The 22,298-nt window shown below is 29.8% G+C and overlaps 2 protein-coding genes across 12 annotated transcripts in view; both read right to left on the reverse strand.

The window, feature by feature from the left end:
• LOC123271818 (neurobeachin) overlaps positions 1–22,298 on the reverse strand; it is a 497,397-nt gene that overhangs the window by 82,979 nt on the left and 392,120 nt on the right. The window lies entirely within an intron of this gene.
• Positions 13,913–16,624, reverse strand: LOC123271838. The gene is made up of 2 exons (XM_044738328.1): positions 16,465–16,624; positions 13,913–16,349 (listed from the first exon to the last, which is right to left on the reverse strand). The coding sequence occupies exon 2, from the start codon at positions 16,137–16,139 to the stop codon at positions 13,983–13,985; it is 2,157 nt and encodes a 718-aa protein (XP_044594263.1). The 5' UTR covers positions 16,140–16,349; positions 16,465–16,624; the 3' UTR covers positions 13,913–13,982.

The following is a 22,298-nucleotide window of genomic DNA, read 5'->3' on the forward strand; positions in this document are numbered from 1 at the left end:
TCTAATATAGGATCCACCGTATAATTAGATAAATTTTTAACAACTTGAATATTAACATTCTTGTTGCAAACTTTTCAATGATATTAAGATTTACGTTGGAATGATTTTACTCCGTAAAATAGCATAATATAAAAAAAAAAAAAAAAAAACATACTTTTAAATATTTATTTCTACATGTTTATATTTATAATCTAATATCGTACAAGTCTGAAATTAAACAATCAAATTAATTAATAAGAAATTTTCAGGAAATACATTTACACGCTTGGTGGTGTAAAATTTAGGATTCACACCGTTCAAATTTAACATTACACTTAGTGTGATTTTCACACCGTCCGTGTTAAAAATTTTTACACCGAATCATTTACACCACACCGAGTCCAAAAAATTTTTTACAGTGTGACCATATCAAGCGGTATATGAGCTTCTGCCAAGACATATTGCTATGTACAGTCAAATAAATCAGAAAAATTTTTTAAGGATATTTTCATTTCAGTTGCCGAGTAGTCTTTTTTGAATCAAAAAGTAGCAAAAAGTTAATATTTTGTTACAAAAATAATTAAATGCATGACAATCTCATGGAAATATTGTTTTTGAAAACAATCAAATAGTTGCTTTTCACTAATTACAACTAGATATATCATATTGCTAGCTTGTCAGATTAAAATCAAATAATGGTTTCTACTTTTGAAAAAATGAGGCTGATTACTATGCAAAATAGTAAATACTATTATTATCTTCTCTTCACGTTTTGGTGATTAATAAAATAAAATATAAACATAAAAGAAAGAGTACAAAATAAATATATCAAATCTCGTCTTTTGGAAGTGATCGTATTATTCGCGCGACATAATATAATCCAGCAGAAAGATACCGACTTGGAGTTTTGGTTGGTACGGTTATGTTTTATTTTATACTTCGAGACATTTGGTCTCGGTGTTTCGTATGGGACAAAATACGCGTGAATAAGATAGGCGAACATAAGGAGCTAAGTTAAAGGTGATTTTGTTTAGAGATTGCTTTGCTCGTATTTATATATATATGTGTGTGTGTGTGTGTGTGTGTGTGTGTGTGTGTGTGTGTGTGTGTGTGTGTGTGTGTGTGTGTGTGTGTGTGTGTGTGTGTGTGTGTGTGTGTGTGTGTGTGTGTGTGTGTTTAAATGTGAAAATGTGTACGTATAATAAGAGAAGAGAAGAGAAGAGAGGTTGAGTTTGAGTTTGAGAATGTACATGTTATATACAGAGAAGAAAGCAAGTTAAGGATGTCAAGTTATAGCTAAGGGAACCATGAGAGAGTCTGATCGTGACGACGATGATCGCGAGGTCGGGGTCCTCGTTATTTCGAAGCCAACGGCCCCCAAAAGTCTCAGGTATCAAATGAAGTGAACGAAATATTCAAGATGAATAATCAATTTTTCGTCTCTTAATTGTTTTCAAATGTTAATATGATAATAAATATATATTAATATATTGTTATTTATTTTTTTTCATGTGTATTATTACTTAGCGATATTTCATGTCATTTTATTTTTATATTGGAATTTACTTGACTGTTAGTTGAAGTTTTCATTTGAAGAAAGGAACAATACTAATTTACGTAGACAATACTGTTGAATTTTTTTTTCTTCATTACATGGAAAAAACGAGATTTAACTGGTTTCCATGTTGGACGGAACCTAGTTCCATCTATAGTGAAAAAAATTTACAAATTTACTACTTCTATGTAGATTGTAGTAGGTACAGTTTTCGTTTATTTCAGTTCAATCCGAGATGGGGCTCAGAGCCATCTGAGATTTATTTGTCTCAGATGGTTGTCAGTATCGCGCGCATGCTCGTCAGTCCCATCTTACATAGAAGTGGCGTCCATTTGGAATTTAACTAGAATCTATCTGCAGATAGTACTTATTTTTACATTATCATTTTCAAGTGCATTTTGCAATCAAATATATATGAATGAATAATACAGATTATAATTTTATTCCAAATCAAAAAACTAATCCTTAATAAGTTTAAAAAAAAAATAAATTTAAAAGAAAAATTTTTAATTTAAAATTAAAAAATTAAAATTAAAATTAAAAAATTAAAAAAAAAATTTTTTTTTTCTTTATTTTTTAATTTTAAATTAAAATTTTTTTTTTAACTTATTAAGGATTAGTTTTTTGATTTGGAATAAAATTATAATTTGTATTATTTATTATAATATACTTATTATTCATTCATATTATTCATATATATATATTTGATTGCAAAATGCACTTGAAAATGATAATGTAAAAATAGGTACTATCTGCATATAGATTCTAGTTAAATTTCAAATGGACGCCACTTCTATGTAAGATGGGACTGACAACCATCTGAGACAAATAAATCTCAGATGGCTCTGAGCCCCATCCCGGATTGAACTGAAATAAATAAAAACTGTACCTACTACAGTCTACATTGAAGTAGTAACCATTTGTAAATTTTTTTCACTATAGATGGAACTAGGTTCCGTCCAACATGGAAACCAGTTAAATCTTGTTTTATCCGTGTACATGAAAGTAAAAAAAACTGATTGAAAATTTCAAGATTTGGTAATGGAGTAAGTTTTGAGTTTGGAGTTAGAATTGTAGGTGAAGTATTGAAAATACGAAAAAAAAAATCATGTGAGACTTTTCTTGTAGAGAATTCAATTTCTTAAAAAAGAGGTCCGTACACGGAAAAAAATTTCTGGAAAAATTTACGATACAACTATTGTAAAGCTGAACTATACTTTCATTACTAATAATTGTCAAATATTTTAGAAGAAAATTTACTATTTATTTACGAAATTTTATAACTTACTATCGTAATTTTACTAAATAATTATTGTATTAAATTCGATTAGAAAAAATACGATAATACTATTGTAAAAAGTAAGAGAATAAAAATTAAGATATAAAAATATTATTATTCTTTTATTCATTTTTAAAATTTCCCATGCTGCTTCTGCATCTTTCCAATAGAAGTAACAAATTTTATATACAATAGTTGAATTGGAATGTTTTTTAATTAGTATAGTGATGGCCGTGCACAGCGCTAGACTCCGAGTTTATGTAAATACTGAAGGATATTAATAGAAATTTACCTCGGATAGTGTAGAAGGAGAGTCTCGGGCTACCACCTAAGAGTTCTGGGTTCGGATCCCGGACGAAAATTCTGATTTTGCATTTTCGGTTACTGGAAAGTTATCAATGAGTCCAACCTCTCCTATCTTCTCACTCCCTAGAATTTCTTTTAAAAAAACCGACAGTCAATTTTTACAATAGTTGAATTGAAAAGTTCACTCACACATCTTGTATAATTTGCTTTACAAAATTCGATTTTAAGTCTCTTGCTAGTCTTGTTTGTTGAATAAAATTTACAATAGTAGATCGTAAAAATGATTAAATGAGAAGAAGTATGGTCCACCATAACTATTTTATTTAATAAGAATTACGATAGTAAAATAGTAAAAATTCCTTCAAATTTTCTTTCCATGTACCAATTTTATCGTATTTTCAATCCTTAAGCGACAATTTTGAATCGAAAATTTAAAAATTTTGTTAAAAATTTCACTGTTTGGGGATTGTAAGTAGAAAGTGTGGACCTCAAATTCTAGGTAAAATGTTTAGATTACAAAAAAATCATAAGATACATTTTTTGTAGAGAATTAAATTTTCTATAATAAAAAGTTTTCACCAATTTTTTGCTAAGGTAAAGTACCCAGTACTTGAACACTTATAAAAATGGGACCAGTACTTGAACAGACTTTCCGAATTGTTATAATACAACATCCGTAAATTTATTATAAGTAACATGCGCATATCATAATTATTAAATGATACAGTAATTGATTTCTGTAAGTTTTTTCAATTATAAATCAAAACAATTATATTTTTATTAACTTAATAGTTGATATATCGAGAATCGCCGATAGTTGATATTTTTTTCATGAAAAAGGTACTAAATCGTAAACCGAACAATCAGTAAAAAAAACGGTATATCATCATTTTAAGTAAAAAAAATTGTACCATCTAATGAAATAGTTTTTTCTAAATAACATATATTTTTTGCAAAGACATAAACTATAATTTTTATATTAAATTTTAGCGTTCAACTATACCTCCAAATTTTCAAAGCGATAACCAGAACTTGAACAGGCTGAGGCCGTATAATTTTAACAGCACTATAATCTCTAATAGGTTTATAGACTAGTGATCAGCATTGTGATTTGTATTAATTACTGCAATTTAAATAAGTTTTATGACTAAAAATTAGTGTAGTTAAAAATTATTGAACGTTTTGAATTGAGTTTTTTTGATTTATAATTGAAAATTTGCTTTGTCATTCATAAAAAATGTAATTAAAAAATTAAATACAAATATTTCTTATTTTAAAATAAACATATTAAATATTTGCAGTATTATTTTTAATATTATTCAATAATATGTTATATTTCTTGTGATATTTCAATAAAACGTTGAAAATTTTTGCTATGCCTATTGCCATGTATTTTATTAGTTCAACTATAGTTGAACAGTATACTGCTCCCGGAGTGTTCAACTACTACGGCTTGTCAGAACTGATTGTTCAACTACTACTTTTTTCATAGTCTATTTTAAAAACGTTGTCAAAATATAAATAATCAATTATCTGCATTATTTTGCGCTTCAATCAATTCAAAATTGTTTATATTTTTATAAAAATCACTAATTTGAACTTATAATTACATCTTTATATATTAAAAGTAGGGTCAAATAAGTTTTACTTTAAAACCTGTTTAAATACTGGGTACTTTACCTTAGGTCCCTCCTTTTAATCAGAATCTTAAGTCAAATGTTGAAGTTCCAAAATTACAAGCATACATTTGTTCCGTCAAAATTTTTTTACGGTAAATAAGTAAATCATTTATGTGAATAATAATAGATTTAAAAATATTCAAGAACTTTCTAATCTTAAAATGTTTAAGGAAAAATTAATTTTTTTTTTTTTAAACCGTAAGTAGGATTCAATCCGCGAACTCCAAGTTTCAAGTACGGTGTAAATTGAACGCTATGTTAAACAGCGTATCGTATTTACTTTTGTCACGTGCAGAACATCCAAGGCTCGTGTTCACGTGAATATGATCTTACATTACTATCTGTAAGTCGTGTGTTGTCCAGTCCCAACATGACGTCTGATCTTAGCATTATGATACAAGTCACGTGTGAATATAACAACGCCGCATACTTTTTATACACTCGTATAAAAAGGTACGATACACCAAAAATAAGACTTTATAAAAGTATAAATAATAAAAATTTTATTTCATAGAGCCGATGGTTAAGTTTTGAATGGATAAAAAATGTCTTTGTCTCAGATATAATCATAAGTCATTTTGAATTCTTCGTATCGTCAAACTAAACGAAGAATTTTTACAATCGAATCCAATCATAAAAGTCCGTATAATATATGAAAGCCACGGATAAAATACTGCGTAATTAAATAAAACTTTTTTTTTTCTAAAACACGTGGGGCGTTATTTTTATTTTATTTAGTTATTTTATCGATAAAAAAAATTGTTCAGTTGTAAAATAATCATCAGTTTCACAATACAAGGACAGATGACATTGCGTCGTCGTAGTCTTTGTTCATGCCCTCTAGGTTCTTGGGTGTCTGATTGTATCTCTGAGGCCCCGGAGTGGAGATCGCGATGTCCTATCTCGATGAGAAGTCTGTGGGTTGCCGCGTAAAAGATATACTCATACACACTGACCCGAGATTCAACAAAATTTTATGAATAATAATCATAATAATAAGTATTTACAAAAAAATATTTTTTTCTCTAATCGATACTTTATATTGAAATTAATTAAAAACTAGCCGACCCGTGCAGAAATTTTGCACAATATCATAATCAAACAATGAATATTTCATATTATATACTGAGAAAATAAAACTTATATTTATTACTATTGTTGAAAAAAAATTCCTTTCATTAATAAATATTTGGATTTACCTATTTCCACAATATAATTTCGCTATTTGTTTGTTCATCGCAATATTGTGTGAAATATTACATTAATTACGTTTGTTTATCTAGGAACTAAGTGAATGATGCTTTTGACATCCGAGTTTAAGCGCACACGCTTTGCTCGTTGCGCCAACACACCCGTAGCAGAGTCCCACCCAGTCACCTGCATAATTTAACGTATTGCCAACAGATGGCATTGGTTTTTTTTTTTTTAATATTTTTATTAATTTTTTTAATAAAAAAAATAAAAAAATTAGGAAAACGGTTGACCCTGAAGGCTATCCCTGCAACTTCCCGCCAACTTTATATCTAAACGCTTGAAATTGCACTTATGACGTTTTTGAACTCTTCGAGCTCATAAATACAATTTGTGTGTTATTTTAAGATCTCCGAGCTCAAAAAAATAGCTTTTTCATATAACCTGCATTGAAAATGTGAGTTTCAATGCCTGTTGAGCCCACCGAAACTAGATAATTTCAGACCAATGCGACTATGCCGGGCAGGTATCAATTATTTCTTCCCGGCGGACAGAAAATGATTTTCTGTCCGCGAGGTAAAGTTGCAGCTTTATTTTCAATCCTATCAATTGTTTGTTTATTTTATACCTTTATAATTGTCATTCTAACCGTTAACTGTACTGACATATTATAATTCTGTTATTAAGCATAAATAAGAATGATAAAAGAAAACTTGTCAATTTACGAATAATGTTTGGTAAAAAATAAACTATTACTTTCTATTTTATTATAAGTTTCATAATAAAATGGTATTTTCGCTGTTCGTCTGAAACTATCTAGTTCTGGTTGGCTCCAGACATTGAAACTAGCATTTTTAATGCAACTTATATGAAAAATATAATGTGTGACGCGGGATAAAACACCCCGAGTCGAAATTTAGAGCCCATTTAGAACCTTCTAAAATCGGACCTATTCCGGACTTAGGGGCTCAAACTAGAGCCTGTTTCCATGTTTAAGTAGGTCCGGTTTTGGTCCCACAAGCGCTACAAATTTCCGTTTTCGGCGCTTTAGGGTTCAAAATCGGACCTGATGAAAATAAAAATTAGATCCGATTTTGAACCCCTGAGTCTTCTTTTATTGTTATTTTTTTATTAATTAATTTTTATTTTCCTTAGCTGCCACGACTAGCCCATGTCTGGTTACCAGGATTGTGCTCTCGTCAACTCTCAAGTCTGCCTCATGCTATTTGATAAGAAATAATAAAAAAATTAATTTTTTAAGCGTAATTTTTTTTTATTTGATTTTAGATGTAGAGCTAACGCAAATTCAGACTGTTTGACTTTTATTTAAACCTAACTTTCGCTAATCATAGAAATAAAGTGAAAATCGCATCCGTCCTATCCGAGATTCGAACCCGAGCCGCGCGCTTGCTAGACCGATACCTAACCCCTACACTATACGACCGATGAGCTACTATACATCTCATCATTCTCATAAGCTAAATCTATATAATGATGAAGTGTGATGGTTTCATATTTATATAATTTATGTTATTTAATATTGTGTTCTGACGAAAATTAACTATTTTTTACACATGGTTATTAATTAAAAAAATAAAAAAGTCAAGTCCTTATATTACTCTAGACTTTGTACATCACTCTGTGGATTTTCAATATTTTATTATGAATTTTAATATTTAAAATTATCAATATTAAAAATTTAACTGTAAATTATTAAATTTTAATTTTTTTAAAGACCATATCAATTTTGACGATATGTAATTGTTTTGGTTGAATAATAAATTTTCAATTTTAGCATTTGCTAACAAATATTCGTTAAACAATAAATTTTTACAATAATGTTGAAGAAATTCATCGTGTTGAATCAAGACGAAAAATTCTTGAATCAAATAAAATTCACTTAAACCAATATAAATTTCTTAGTTTAAGAATTTTTCTCTTCAGATCAAAAAGAAAAATGTTTTTAGTTAATAAATTTAATTTTTTAATTATTGATGAAAATTTTCATTAAATAATTGATAGAAAAATCAATTTTTAATAAATATAATTTTCGTGTCATTTTGAGTTCTCCGAGCTCAAAAATCTGATAGAAGTTTAATAAAACACTATTTTTTGAATTTTTAAACTGCAATAACTTTTGAATGAATGAACCGATTTCTACAAGGTTGGCGGCATTCGACGCAGTTTTTGAAGCCTCACAACGAATATTTCAGTTCAAATTGATCGAACTAGGAATTTCGAAGTAATTCCGAAAAAATACTTTTTTTGGTTTTCTTTCGACAACGATAACTAACTAACGAATCAACTGATTTTGACCGGGCTGGCTGCGATCAACGTGGTTTTTTGATGTTAAGAGCTGATTAGTTTTTAGAATCGATCGGTAAATCCGTTTAAAAGTTATTCCAAAAGAACCACATTTGAAAAAAAATTTTTTTTTTAATTTTTTTGAGATTTCTCACCTTTCTCAATTTTTTAATTTCGATAGACACAAAAAAATTAATACCATAAACTCAGTAAAAGGCCAAAAAAAGTAAGGCAAGTTGAAAAACTCATATGATAAACATTTTCTGAAGGTGGCTTATTTTGCACCACATTTTTAATTTTTTATTTTCAATAAACAGAACAAATTAATGTCAAATACTCGGCAAAGGACTAAAAAAACGTAAAACCAGAGAAAAACATTAAGGATTTCAACATTTTAGTATTAATAGGTCCGCTTTGCCCCCCCCCCCCACCCTTCTCTTACTTCATGATTAATTAACTTTAGATTTTCCATTGAATGGCCAAGGCTAAGTTATCCACTCTTGACCCAAGCCTAGCACACCATTAAATAGCCAGAGCTAGATGAGCCAGTCTTGGTTCAAGTCTGGTTCACCAAAGGAACGGCCGAGACTGAGTTGTCTAGTCTTGGCACAAGCTTGGCCCCGTCGTTCAACTCTGGGGACTCCAACGCAGAAAAAAAGCTTCACTTGAGCCAAGAAAATATTTTTCATCCTAATTATTTTCTTGAGCGAAAAAAAATTTTTTTTTGACACAAGAAATTTCACTTATTCCAACAAAATTAATTCTCTTGCTTTATGAAATACGTATCTTGATCTAAGAAAATTTATTTAAGTTAAAAAAATCTTCTTGTTTTGAGAAAATTCAACCTCTTGCTCCAAAAAATTTAGTTCTTGATAGAAGCAAATTTTCTTGTCTTGAGAAAATTTCTCTCTTGCTCCAAAATATTAAATATAAAGACAAAAGTAAATTTTCATTTACATTTTTATTGATTAACATGTCAAGTGAGAAGATCAAATAATATTGAATCATTTTTTTTCATTTAATATGTATAATTGCACGCTAAAATAATATAAAATGGGTATCAAATATTCAAGAGAAAAATTTTCTCACGGTGAGAAAATTTTTTTCTCAGCTGAAGTAAGTGGCGCTGCTTCCCTAAAATATCTAAAAATCTTGATAAAATACAAGAATTTATTGTAACAAGTATTTATGATAATTTTAATTAAGAAAAAATGACTTCCACCAAGAATAGAATTTCAAGAAAAATTTTTACTTCGGCCAACACAACTTCGGCCTTCCTTCAGGCACCCGAAAATTTTCTTGATCCAAGAATTTTGTTCTTCAGTCGAGAAATTTTTTTTTCTGTGTACATGGGTTAGTTCATATTATTTTACTTTTTTATTTTTAATAATTTATTTTTAATTTTTAATTTTTTATATCATGAATAATTTAATTGTAGTTAATAAAAATTTATGAAGACGCTAATGTTGTCGGACTTGAGGGTTCAAAATCGGTCCTCTGGGTGAATGTTCGGACCTGTGGGTTCAAAATCGGAGCTATGGGACTACAGGGCTCTCAGTCGGATCTATTTCAGACTAAAGGGTTCTATATAGGCTCTAAATTTCGACTCGGGACGATTTCAGACCGAGTGATGCCAGCCCTCGCTTCGTTCGGGCAGGCAACTTCACTGGTCTGAAATCGTTTTGTTTCATCCCTAGTCACACAATATACTATTGTATGCTGTTTTGAGCTCTTCGAGCTCAAAAGTTTGATAAAACACTATTTTTTGAATTTTCAAATCGCAATAACTTTTTAATGAATAAACCGATTTTCACGCGGTTGGTGGCATTCGACGCAGTTTTATAAGCCTCATAAAGAATCTTTAAGTCCCGAGTAAAAATGAAATTATTATTTTTTACGAAAAAATAATAAATTTTGTTCGACCGCCGAACCAGCGCCGAACCACCGCTGAACTACGGCCGTTTGGCGGAATATTCCGCCGCACGCTAAAAATATACTCCCCCTCGCATTGCCGAACCACCGCTGAACGACCGCCGCACCAATGCTAAAGCATAGCTACAATTTTATAAAAAATGGCTTCATAATTAATTTATCACGGAATAATTAATTAATAAATAACCCGACTAGAAATTTTAATGTAAGACTTATTGTACAACCTCCTTTTATTCAAATGCTTAATATTCAAATAAAAAAAAATTTTTTAAATTAGACTGAAGTAAATTATTGATTTTTTTTAGTCGTATTGTTGATGTAGATTTTTAATTTCGTCCTCGGGTTGCAAAGAAGCGGCGAGCCGATCGAAATATCCTGAAAACATTTTAAAGATTAAACTGCGATGGGAATCGAACCTGGGTCGTCTGCGTGGAAGTCTCGAACATTACCAACTGCGCTGCAAGTCATAGTTAACTGAGAGAATTTGGTTTAGTTATTTGAATGATCAACAAATATTTTATTTCAATGTATACCACCAAACGGCGGTCGCTCGGCGGTGGTTCGGCGGTCAAACAAAATTTATTAAAAGTTGACAATTTTTAATTCGTCACAGCTGTGATGCGGCGGTGGTTCGGCGAATTGATAAATTTTAACCTGTCACGGCGGTGGTGCGGCGGTGCTTCGGCAACCATAAAAAAATTCAAATGGTCACATTCATAGTGCGGCGGTGCTTCGGCGGCGCTTCGGCGATTAAAATGCCGTGCAGCGGTGTTTCGGCGGTAATGCAGCGAACCCACTTTTACTTAAACAGTCGCGGCTATGGTACGGCGGTGCTTCGGCGACCATACAAAATTAAAATAGTCACAGTCGTAGTGCGGCGGTGCTTCGGCGATTAAAAAACCGTGCAGCGGTGTTTCGGCTGTGATGCGGCTAAATTCTGTTTTTACTCGGGGTTTGAATTGATCGAACGAGAAATTTCGGAGTAATTCCGAAAAAACACTTTCTTCGGTTTTCTTTCGTCAACGATAACTCACGAACGAATCAACCGATTTTGACTGGACCGGCGGCGATCAACGTGGTTTTTTGATGTTAAGAGCTGATTAGTTTTTGGAATCGATCAGTGTAGTCATTTAAAAGTTATTCCAAAAAAACCACATTTGAAAAAAATTTTTTTTGTAGTTTTTTTGAGATTTCTCAAAATCTACCGGTCCGAATCGTTTCAAAGTATATTTAAAATCTAAGTTCAGTCAAGCCCTTTCGAATGGAACCAACCGCGATTGAATCGGTCAAGCCGTTCAAAAGTTATGAGAAGTTTACACACACACACACACACACACACACACACACACACACACACACACACACACACACACACACACACACACATACACACACACACACACACACACACACACACACACACACACACACACACACACACACACACACATACAGACACCATCGCGGGAATAGTCACCCAAGTCGAAATTAAAAATATGATTTGAGCCTCATGAGCCTCCTTTCTTTTGATGTTGGGCTTGCATTGAAATTTAAAACTGTATTTTCACCCTCATCGGCCTAAAAATAGGCTGTTGAGGTCGAAATCACAGTTTTAAAACAGTATTTTGAGCCTAACGAACCTACTTCGAGGGTCTGTAGGTTGATTCCATCTTTTTATTTTTTAGAACATATAAAATTTTTACTATTACGAAAAAATTCTAAGTCAAAAACTGGACTTAGAAAATTTTCAACTTTTATCTTTTCAAAAAATTTTGTAAGTGTAGAGTTGAAATAAAAATTATGTCTCAGCTAATATTCTTTTATAACTTTTATCGTTAGCAAATTCGGGTTTATATATGTTTGTTTGATATTAAACATGTTGTAAATGACACTAAAAAAAAATTTCCAAAAATGTTAGATGACTTGGTTGCTTATTATCATCTAAATATCATCTGTAATAAGGAGGATGAGAACACCAGTAGCCAGCAACTACGTGTAAAGTTAAAACATATTTATACAATGTGTTTTTATCCTATATAAAATTTTAGTCAATTATTTACAAGTGGGGTCTACCATTTTCATTTTTTTGATCGAAATTTTTTTTAGAAAATTTTTATATATTTTTTTTGAAAATGAAACAAAAATGAACAATTAAAAAAAAATTGATTACCACAATTTTAACAAATTTATAAATTTTTTAGAAAATGGTGATATTCAAATTTTTTTTTTTTTAAATTGTTCGTTTTTTTTATGTACTTTTCAAAACAAAATATATCAAAAACATCAAAAAAAGATAAAATAGAAATTTTATCCAAAAACAAAAGAGCCAAAATTTTTTCCAACTTTTGAAGGCAAAAAAGTTATCGAAATATTAATTTTCTGATATTTTCGATATCATCACCATAAATCCACCGTAAAAACAAGCAGATTAAAAAAAATTAAAAAGTGTTAATTTTTCACCTAGATATGGTAAAAAATACGTTTGACCCCACTTGTAAATAATTATCAAATTTTAGAAATATTTTAACATAACTCGCTTTGATTTTTTATTTTTAATATAAAAATCAGTGTCATCATTTATACGCAGAAAAAAAAATTCTCGAGGAAAAAAAGATTTTCTTATTTCAAGAAAATTTCTTCTTGCTTCAAAAGACATTCGGTCTTCTTTACAATTTTCTTAGTTCAAACAAACTTCATTTTCTGTATATATATATATATATATATATATATATATATATATATATATATATATATATATATATATATATATATATATATATATATATATATATATTTCTTTTAATAAAAAGGAAAATAAAGAAATGATTTCGACATGAAAAAAATTATCATTTAATTATAAGAATAGCTTGAATTTGTAAATCAATGACTATACAGAAAAAAAGGCTCACTTGAGACAAGAAAATATTTTTCTTCCTAATTATTTTCTTGAGCGAAAAAAAATTTCACTTATCCCAACAAAAATAATTCTCTTGCTTTAAAAAATACGTATCTTTATCTAAAAAAATTTATTTAAGTCAAGAAAATCTTGTTGTTTTGAGAAAATTCAGTCTCTTGCTCCAAAAAATTTAGTTCTTGACAGAAGTAATTTTTTTTGTCTTGAGAAAATTTCTCTTTTGCTCCAAAAAATTAAATATAAAGATAGAAGTAAATTTTCATTAATATTGGTTAACATGTCAAATGGGAAGATCAAATAATATTGAATCATTTTTTTTTTTTTCATTCAATATGTATAATTGCACACTAAAGTAATATAAAATGGGTATCAAATATTGAAGAGAAAAATTTTCTCAAGGTGAGGAAATTTTTTTTTCAGCTAAAGTAAGTGGCGCTGCTTCCCTGAGTATCTAAAAAGTATCTAAAAATCTTGATCAAATAGAAAAATTTATTATATTAAGTATTTATGATAATTTGAATTAAGAAAAAATCACTTCCACCAAGAATAGAATTTCAAGAAAAATTTTTACTTCGGCCATCACATATTTGGTCTTCCTTCAAGCACCTGAAAATTTTCTTGAGCCAAGAATTTTGTTCTTCAGTCAAGAAATTTTTCTTTCTGTTTACAATAAAAATCGCTTTTTTGTTGAAGAATTTTTAATATTTAACTTACTTGAATAGTAGCCAATAAATAAAAAATTAACCGCATAAAAGTATAATTGATAGAAAAACTTTAAATAATCTTAACATACAAAATAAATGACACCATTTATTGCTTTCTATCATTACAAAGAATAATTCATCACTCCAACTCCGTAGTATTAACTGGTATAGCTATGAATGATCGATTATCTACTTCCATAGAAATGCACACAGACTTTAAAAACTGCACGGGAACAGCTACGTATTCTTCAGTTGTCCAGAACTCATACAAATATGGTATTTTTATATTATTGTATGATAATTGAAATGCATTATTAAATTCGAACTTCTTAATTATTGCATGATGAATGCCATTGCAATGGCATGCAGTTAAACATTCACACTCTGTAATTTTAGTAAAGCAATAAATCCTGCCAAAACGAGGTGTACCCGTGTTATCAATGTACTGCACATCAGATGATATTGTCTTTAAATCACGTGAATATTGATCTGAGATATAAAATTTATCGTCCTTTAATAATCGATAATATTTCTTGATGTTTCGGATGGGTAATAAATGATGTACTGCACGATGTAAAAATTGCGGAAAGTCATCGAAATAGCTATATGTCCCAACACTATAACAATGTCTAAATAACTTTTCACAAATTTTTACTCCATATTTCCTAGAAATACAAAAATCTCTTACAGGTCCATCGGGTAATTGTTCTTGATATTGTTGCATTCGAAGAACCTGACCGTGTGTGCTTGCGATTTGCGAATCAATATGCCTCGTACCATGGATTAATTTTAAAAACTGTCCATTTAAATCTTCGAACACGAAGCAAGAAGTCGACCATAAAGGTCCAATCCTACGAACCAATTCCGGTAAATGAAGGAGTGAATGCACATTGATAGAGCAATTTTGAAGTCCATAGAGTGTTTCAAAATCATGGACGAATTTATTTAATAAAATTTGTGCGTTGTCAATCATTTCATTGGATATGCTGTCAGCAGTTAGATATGCAATACTTGTAATTAGTAACATAAAATGTTCGAAATAAATATTTTGCATTATGCCAGACAAAACTGGAAGTGAATAATAAAAAAACCACATTCTTAATTCTGAAGCTTTCAAGTGAGTTAATTCTTGTAAGGTTCGAGGCAATCGATGGACAAATTTCAGTGGCTTTATGCTTGTCAATCGCTCATTAATCACTTCAATTACAGGGTACAGTGAATAATGAAAGCTACTGTAAGCACTATCGAACCATAAAGACAAGAGTTTTTTCACCACGCCATTATCAACGCAATGCATTTCATCAATTGCCATTCCAGCGATAAAATCTGGCATTATATTCGACAAAGCACATGGTCCTTTTACACCAAAATGTTCTTTATTATTCAATAGTGCTAAGTTGCCATACTCTCGAGACTGCTCCAATGTTCGCATACTTGGATTATCAGTAAATTTATAAACGTGAGTTGTTCCTCCTGTTGGACATCGATAACTTTCTCCAGGTTCTAAGCATACTGGGCAACCATAAAAACCATTGAATTGTTTAAAATTTAAGAAATGCGTTTTAGCTGGGTTATCACACGTACCAAATAATAATGCGGCTTGCACAAATATTTCTCGTCCGTCAGGTAAAATATAATTTGATTCTTCCAGAAGTTTTGTAAATTGTAAATGTAGTTTGTCTATAAATAAATTTGCATCAGGCTTCTTATCACCGAACCATAGTCCAGCTAATATTAAATTATGCCGTTTAGTTCGTTCCTTGAAAGACAATTCATTAATTGTTAAGTAAAGAGGCCAAATGCTGATGTGTGATGATTTGAAAACCGGTACACCATCTGTGTACCACATAAATGATATGTTGTTTTGATTAGATAAATAACCATTCCTTCTTATGTTTGTGTATAGAGAACCATCATAAACATCATTAATATTATTAAAATTTGCGTCCTGCTGACGGAAACGGTGCTGTAGTCGGTGATAAAATCCTGGTCTATTATACAGCTCACGTAATTGATTAGAAATAGATAGTGTAATAAAATGTGCTGGTTTACTGTTTAAACATTCTGGACAAGCATCAATGAATGAATTTAGATTTTTTAGACAATTAGAACAATAGTAATGTTTTTTATGATTTTTGAAGTTGTGATTTCCTAAAGCGAAAAATTTCTTAAATTTGAATAAACTATTATTATGAAGGCTATCGGTTAAACAGTGCAAATTGATGATCGATATAATGTCGGTAAGACATGATTGATTGACGTTGTGAGTAATTAATAGAGTTGCAATCAACAACATGCTCTGTGAAATGGTCAACGGAGCTCCATTGTAAAGAGGAAGATCATAATTTTGATTGTTATTGTTCTTCTGGTTCTCGTCCTCATTTTCTTCATCGGTAAAAATCTGTTCCTATTCTTCCTGTTCTTCTTCTATTTCTTCATAGCAGTCAAGATTTTCCCCATCTTTCCTTGATTCACGATTAGGAGCACAGACATCTTGATTTGAAGTCTGAAAATAGTCATATTTTATTATAATGAAGAAACATGAATAGTCTTATTTTTTATAAACAAAATAATATGAAAATATCACCTTTGCTTGATATATACTTTAATTGTTTACTTACTTGATCGTCAGTATTACTCTGATGTGTGATACAATCTATTGTCCTGGAATCTGCTGTATTCTGCAACTCTGGCATACCATCCAAAGTAGTATCATCCTCATCTGCTGAATTATTTTCATTTTCAAAACTATTATTGTTGTTTTCTTGGACCAACGGTAGATTCTCAACCTAAAATTATTATTTTGGAAAGTAACAGAGTAAATTTTAATTTAAGTTGGCGTTGCTAGTAAAGACACTGGCAACACTAAAGGTGCGCTAGATGTCTGTCAGGTAGAGTATTCCGAGGGAACCTTTCTGAACCTTTTCCTCAGTGAAATTTGCTACAGTAGTTTTATTTACAACGATATTTTTTGGATTATATTATTTATTAGAATTAAATTAATTTCTGGGAATATTTAATTATAAATTCTGTTTACTAAATTCTACTTTATCAATTTACAAAACCTCCGAATCACATTATTTACATTAGCGCTCCTAATTTTTTTTAATATTCCAATTTGATGAAAATACTATAAATTTTTATGATCAATGATATACTTACCTCATTTTCATAATTATTTTCGTCAGGAACATTATTTATTCTATAAATACTATTGAGGTAGTCTCTCTTTCTTCGTTTAGATAAATCATGAAAATTCTTGTTCGACATTTTTGTTTATAATTACGTGCTGCGATAAATTTTCTGTGACTAATATTTAAATATTTATAGCAATTTATATTTTTAAATTATAAGTTAATATAAACTGTCATTTATATTTTCAATAGCTTTGATTATTTATTGAACTCCCTAAAAGGTTATGTACTATCCACAAAAACATTTCTATGGACGGCCATATTCGATAAGATTGAGTCTAATATTGTTTGTGTCCCAGCTCTTTCTTGATACTTAAACGGGTTAAATAATATTTTTAAAATCACAATACCCCCAACAAAACAGAAAATGCAGGAATTCACTTATGCTCTAATATGGTTTATTAGTACAAGAGAGAGATTCGTTGTTGAGACATCGAAGTTACCTAAAACTCGGAGGAAGAAAGGTAATGTCGTTAAAATTATTTGGGAAGACTCTAGCACGTTAATTAGTCAACGATTTGACGTGAAAATTCTCGAACTTGGCAGTAAGTATAAATATATTTTAATGTATTTAATTAAAAAATTTGAATTGGTCTCTTTGTGAGGTTATATTTTCATGATACTGGAATTAACAGACATCTGCCAATTTTTTTTTTATTTCTGCAACTATAAAAATATTATGAAAAATTCTTATAAAAAATTCCACATCTAGAAATAAAAAATAATTACAAGTGCATATTTTTTAAAAATATTTTTTTTATAACTGTTTTTTTATTTGGATAAATCAAAATAATTAAATTAATAAAAATTAAACTAAATAATTCCATTAAAGTTTTATTAAAATAAATCAAAAATAATTACAAGTGCATATTCATTAAAAATATTTTTTATAATTGACTTTTTATAAAAATCTAAAAAATTGTCAGATGTCTGTTGATTTCAGTATCATACTTTGCTGTAATATAAGTCTCTGTTGGCATTTCGTTGATAATTTAATTACATATATTTAATATATCTTAACTTTTAACACAGGTGACAAAAATCAATTGGAAAATATTGTACTTGATGAGGATGGCAATATTTGCGACGATACAACAAAAGCTTTTTTTTAGATCAGTTCTTGATAAAAAAAGATTATTACAAGAAGAACTTAAAGAAGGAAATAAAGCTAGTAAAATCCAAAAGACTAGTCTAGAACACATTACCAAAAAAAAAAAACCATTATTTGAACTCAATGGATGTAATTCGAAAAATCAAAAAACAAGTACACCTTCTATGATAATAGAAAAGCCAGTTATTAAAATTAGTCCTCAGTTATATAACAGTGAGCAATCAAACCTTACTGAGATTGATTTGCTACAATCAAATCAATCTACTGTGAATAATTCTAAGAATAATCAGAGCTCACCCATTGAAACTGATGAACCTTATCATATTAATCATAATAATATACTACCTTCGACGTCTGGAGTACAAAAATTTGTTAAAAATCACGTTATAGTTTTTTAATACCTGGAGCTACAAAGGTATGATTATATTTGATATTTTGTACTTAATATGTACTTAATACTTTTTCAACATTAAAATTTTTATTTACAGGCCCAAATTTCAGAAGAACATAACATTTTTTTTCCAAAGTCTGCAATTACTTATACTGAGAAGCGAACAGAAAAGAGTGGGAATTCGAATTTATCAGATTGGAAGAATTTAGTTAAAGAAGCATTGATACAGATTTACGGCAGTAATGTAGGTAATTTTTGTGCCAAAGGCAACGTAACATCACGGACACCTATTAATTCTCAATTATTTAATGCATTATATAGTAAGTAATGAAGCCTAAAAAATTTTTTTATAATTTTATATTTTTGTTGAAAAATTGGGAGTTTATACTGATGGAACTTTTTTTTTTGTTTTTAGCATGGGCTAATAGCCGTTCTGAAGAATTAATTACAGAAAAAGAGTTTATTCAGCACATAAATAAAATTGCATCCAATAAAAGAAAAAATAAAAACTTTACATTAGCCAGCAAAACAACTATAACTACTGGTACCAGCGTCCAAAAATGCAGTTTAAATCCTTCGTCGCCTGGATCAAAACAGCTACTATATCCACCCAAAATTGGATCCATGAACCGAGACTCTGGAGCTGCTTACAATCAAGATTCAGATTCAACACCATCAACTGCTTCACCGTTGATATTTAACCAACATGATTCCTCGAGCATTCAGCAGGTCAACCCAGACCCTAGATATGACCACGATTTAGGTTTACGACCTACACAATCATCAACTGATTCATTGTTGATGCCTCGCCAATACGATTCATCAAATGTTCAGCAATGTTATCCGTATTCATCATATTCATCAGCTTCTTACCAGGATCAACATTTTAATTATGAGTACCGAGAAACTTATCCTGTAAGTACTCCTCATCAAAATATATTTGACAATAATTACTCACCTGTTCCGGGTGAAAGTAAATTTCAATGGCCATGTATGGATACAAGTGTTTCTGATGAAAGAAATAACGTATTCATGTACTCCAGTCATGAAAATATTGACCAGCAACAAAACTATTCTAATATTATGCTAACTGATGAGCAAAAAAATTACACTAATTTATGATTTAATTAAGAAAATGTTTAAAATTTAAAGGAATATTTATTTGGTAATTTAGCATGATTATCTAATTTAGATAGTGAGTATTTTTAATGACCTTGAGACTGTTTATTATAGATATTTTTAACACTTAAAAATGCTCTGTTAAAAACATGGGTAAATTATTACTATTTTAAGAAATTAGTGTTTTGAATTTGTCTTTTTAATTTCCAATAAAAAATAAACACCTAAAAATTTTATTGGAATTAATTAATTTCAAATTTTTCCCGCCAACAGCAGCCATTTTTATTTGAACCCATTCCCCTTTCCTTTCTTTCCCCTCGCCTATATCCTATTAATAAGAATCTTTTTTGAGGTAGAAATGTAGGCTCAGTAGGCTCAATTTATGATTTTAAAACTGTAATTTCAGCCTAAGATTGGTAAAAGCGGACAAAAATACCATTTGTAGGCTGAAATTATAGTTCTGATATACGCGTCATCGTAGTTGAAAAAATCTCAAATCATAATTTCAGCCTATAACTCCTCGAGTAGGTTGCGGAGGCTCAAAATATATTTTTAATTTTGTCTCGGGTAGGGAAGCTTTCTAGGACCTCAAAACGTCGAGATCCGATGAAAACTCGATTTTTGGAAAACGGGGTGAAAACAATAACTTTTCGATTTTCTTAGCAGGAAGTTAAAAATTTCCTTTTAATTTCTTCATTAGCAAAAAATTTTTTTTATTTCTTCAATATTGAAAAAAATATGCTTGATATTTGCATTTTTTAGTCAAGTAAATAATTTAAAAAGTTCTAATAATTAAAAATTCTTAGATATGAAATTTTATTAAAAACGTAGATATCAATAAAATTGATTATTTAAAATAAACCAGAAAAAAATTATCAGTTTAGTTGATTTAAAAGTTATAAAAAGGAAAAATTAATAATAAATATTTATAAAACACTACGAAGCTTTGTAGGCTTACGGTTTATGGATCGAATCCCGCTTGTGGTTATATATATTAAAATTTTTTCTTTCTAATGTTCGATCTAATTTTTCAAGTTTGTATCCTTTAAATATTAAAAATTTTTTATAAAACTCAAGATGTCTTTTTCGTTTTAATCAATCATAATTTTGTGATGAAATCAAATCATCAACCGAAAAAATCAATTTTTTTATCAAAATGAGATGTAAAAAAAATTTTAATTTTTACCAAAAAAATCAATACCCGCAAAAATAGGCGCCACAATAATACCTGAAGATATAGGTGCAAGTTAAACAGTGGAACCTAAACCTACGAGTATTATGGTCGGCGGACGTCTGAGGCCGCGGGGGGCGCCGGCGCCGGCGCGTAAACGTAAACTTCTCAGTGTTATGGCAATCCCGTACTTCTAACCCAACCAATACCAATACCAATACTAAAGCTTACTCATCTTCACAGTATGAATATAATCCTCTATACATGTACTTTCTCCTGTTTGGCTACTATATCCATATAATACCAGATCTCAGTTCGCCAATATTCCAAAGATATCTTCCCTCTTACTCTTAAGAGGCCTCAACCAACACTACGGTACGGCAACCCTTCTCAAAACGCTCCCATGGCTTTGTTTTAAGGTATCTCAAGTACCATGGCGTGATAAATGGTCGTACGATTCGATAGTATGGGACTCTTGCTATGCCAACTAACCTAAGAAACTTAATATAAATAATAATAACAATAATAATAATAATAAAAACATACATAAAGACTAAAAATATTCATAATCAGTACTAACGATCAAACTTGGCTTTATTTTTATCTATCATCAATTTCTTTTTTCTTAAACATAAATTACCATTGTTTTTAACCATTTTATCCATTTTTATCCGCTTAGGACCTCCGTATCCCTATTAGATACACCTGTAGTCATATGATTTTTAATTTACATCATATGCAGAAAATTACGCATTGATCATGGTTGTTTATGACATAAAATACCTCACACTAACTTACACACACATGTCTTAAAGTATAAAAATAATATGCGATTAAATTATTACGCGATGATAAATCACGTGTAGAGATTTTTGTTTCTTTTAGCCGTAAGTTAATTCACCTCTGGGAAAATTATTTATTCAATCTTTAAATTATTTTAATTCAAATATATTTTAAAGGGATGTAATTGATGGTTTTGTATAATTAACCTAAGCTATGATTCAAGGTACTAAGTCTCCGTGTGCGGGTGGGCTTCTACTCCCTATTCATAAGTGATGTGTCTCGGCTAATCTTCTTTAATTTTTGCAGTGCATACATGGTTGAAATTCGCTGTATTTAATCCTTACACTTCTTTAAATCTTACTAAAAAATTACCGCTATTTTAACGTAAGAAACACCCTTTTCTAGTATTGTTTTAGAAATATACTACTGCGCCATCTCTTGGAGTTCTCGAGAAGCAAATTAATGCCATCTTTCGGAAAATGTTAGCAGAAATAGTTATCCGAACAAAAACAGTTTCACTGTGAAAAAATCGCGCCGAGTCCACGTTCATAAGACTATTAAGGAAAAAAAAATTTTTTTTTTTCTTTACAAAAATATATAAAATTAAAAAATTAAAAAATCCAAGTAACCGATATGATTGTTTATGATTTTTGGAAATTAAAAAAAATTTTCTTACAAATTTAAAA

This window comes from Cotesia glomerata, linkage group LG9 (assembly GCF_020080835.1).
Source record: "Cotesia glomerata isolate CgM1 linkage group LG9, MPM_Cglom_v2.3, whole genome shotgun sequence".
In the NCBI taxonomy this organism is placed as follows: Eukaryota; Metazoa; Arthropoda; class Insecta; order Hymenoptera; family Braconidae; genus Cotesia; species Cotesia glomerata.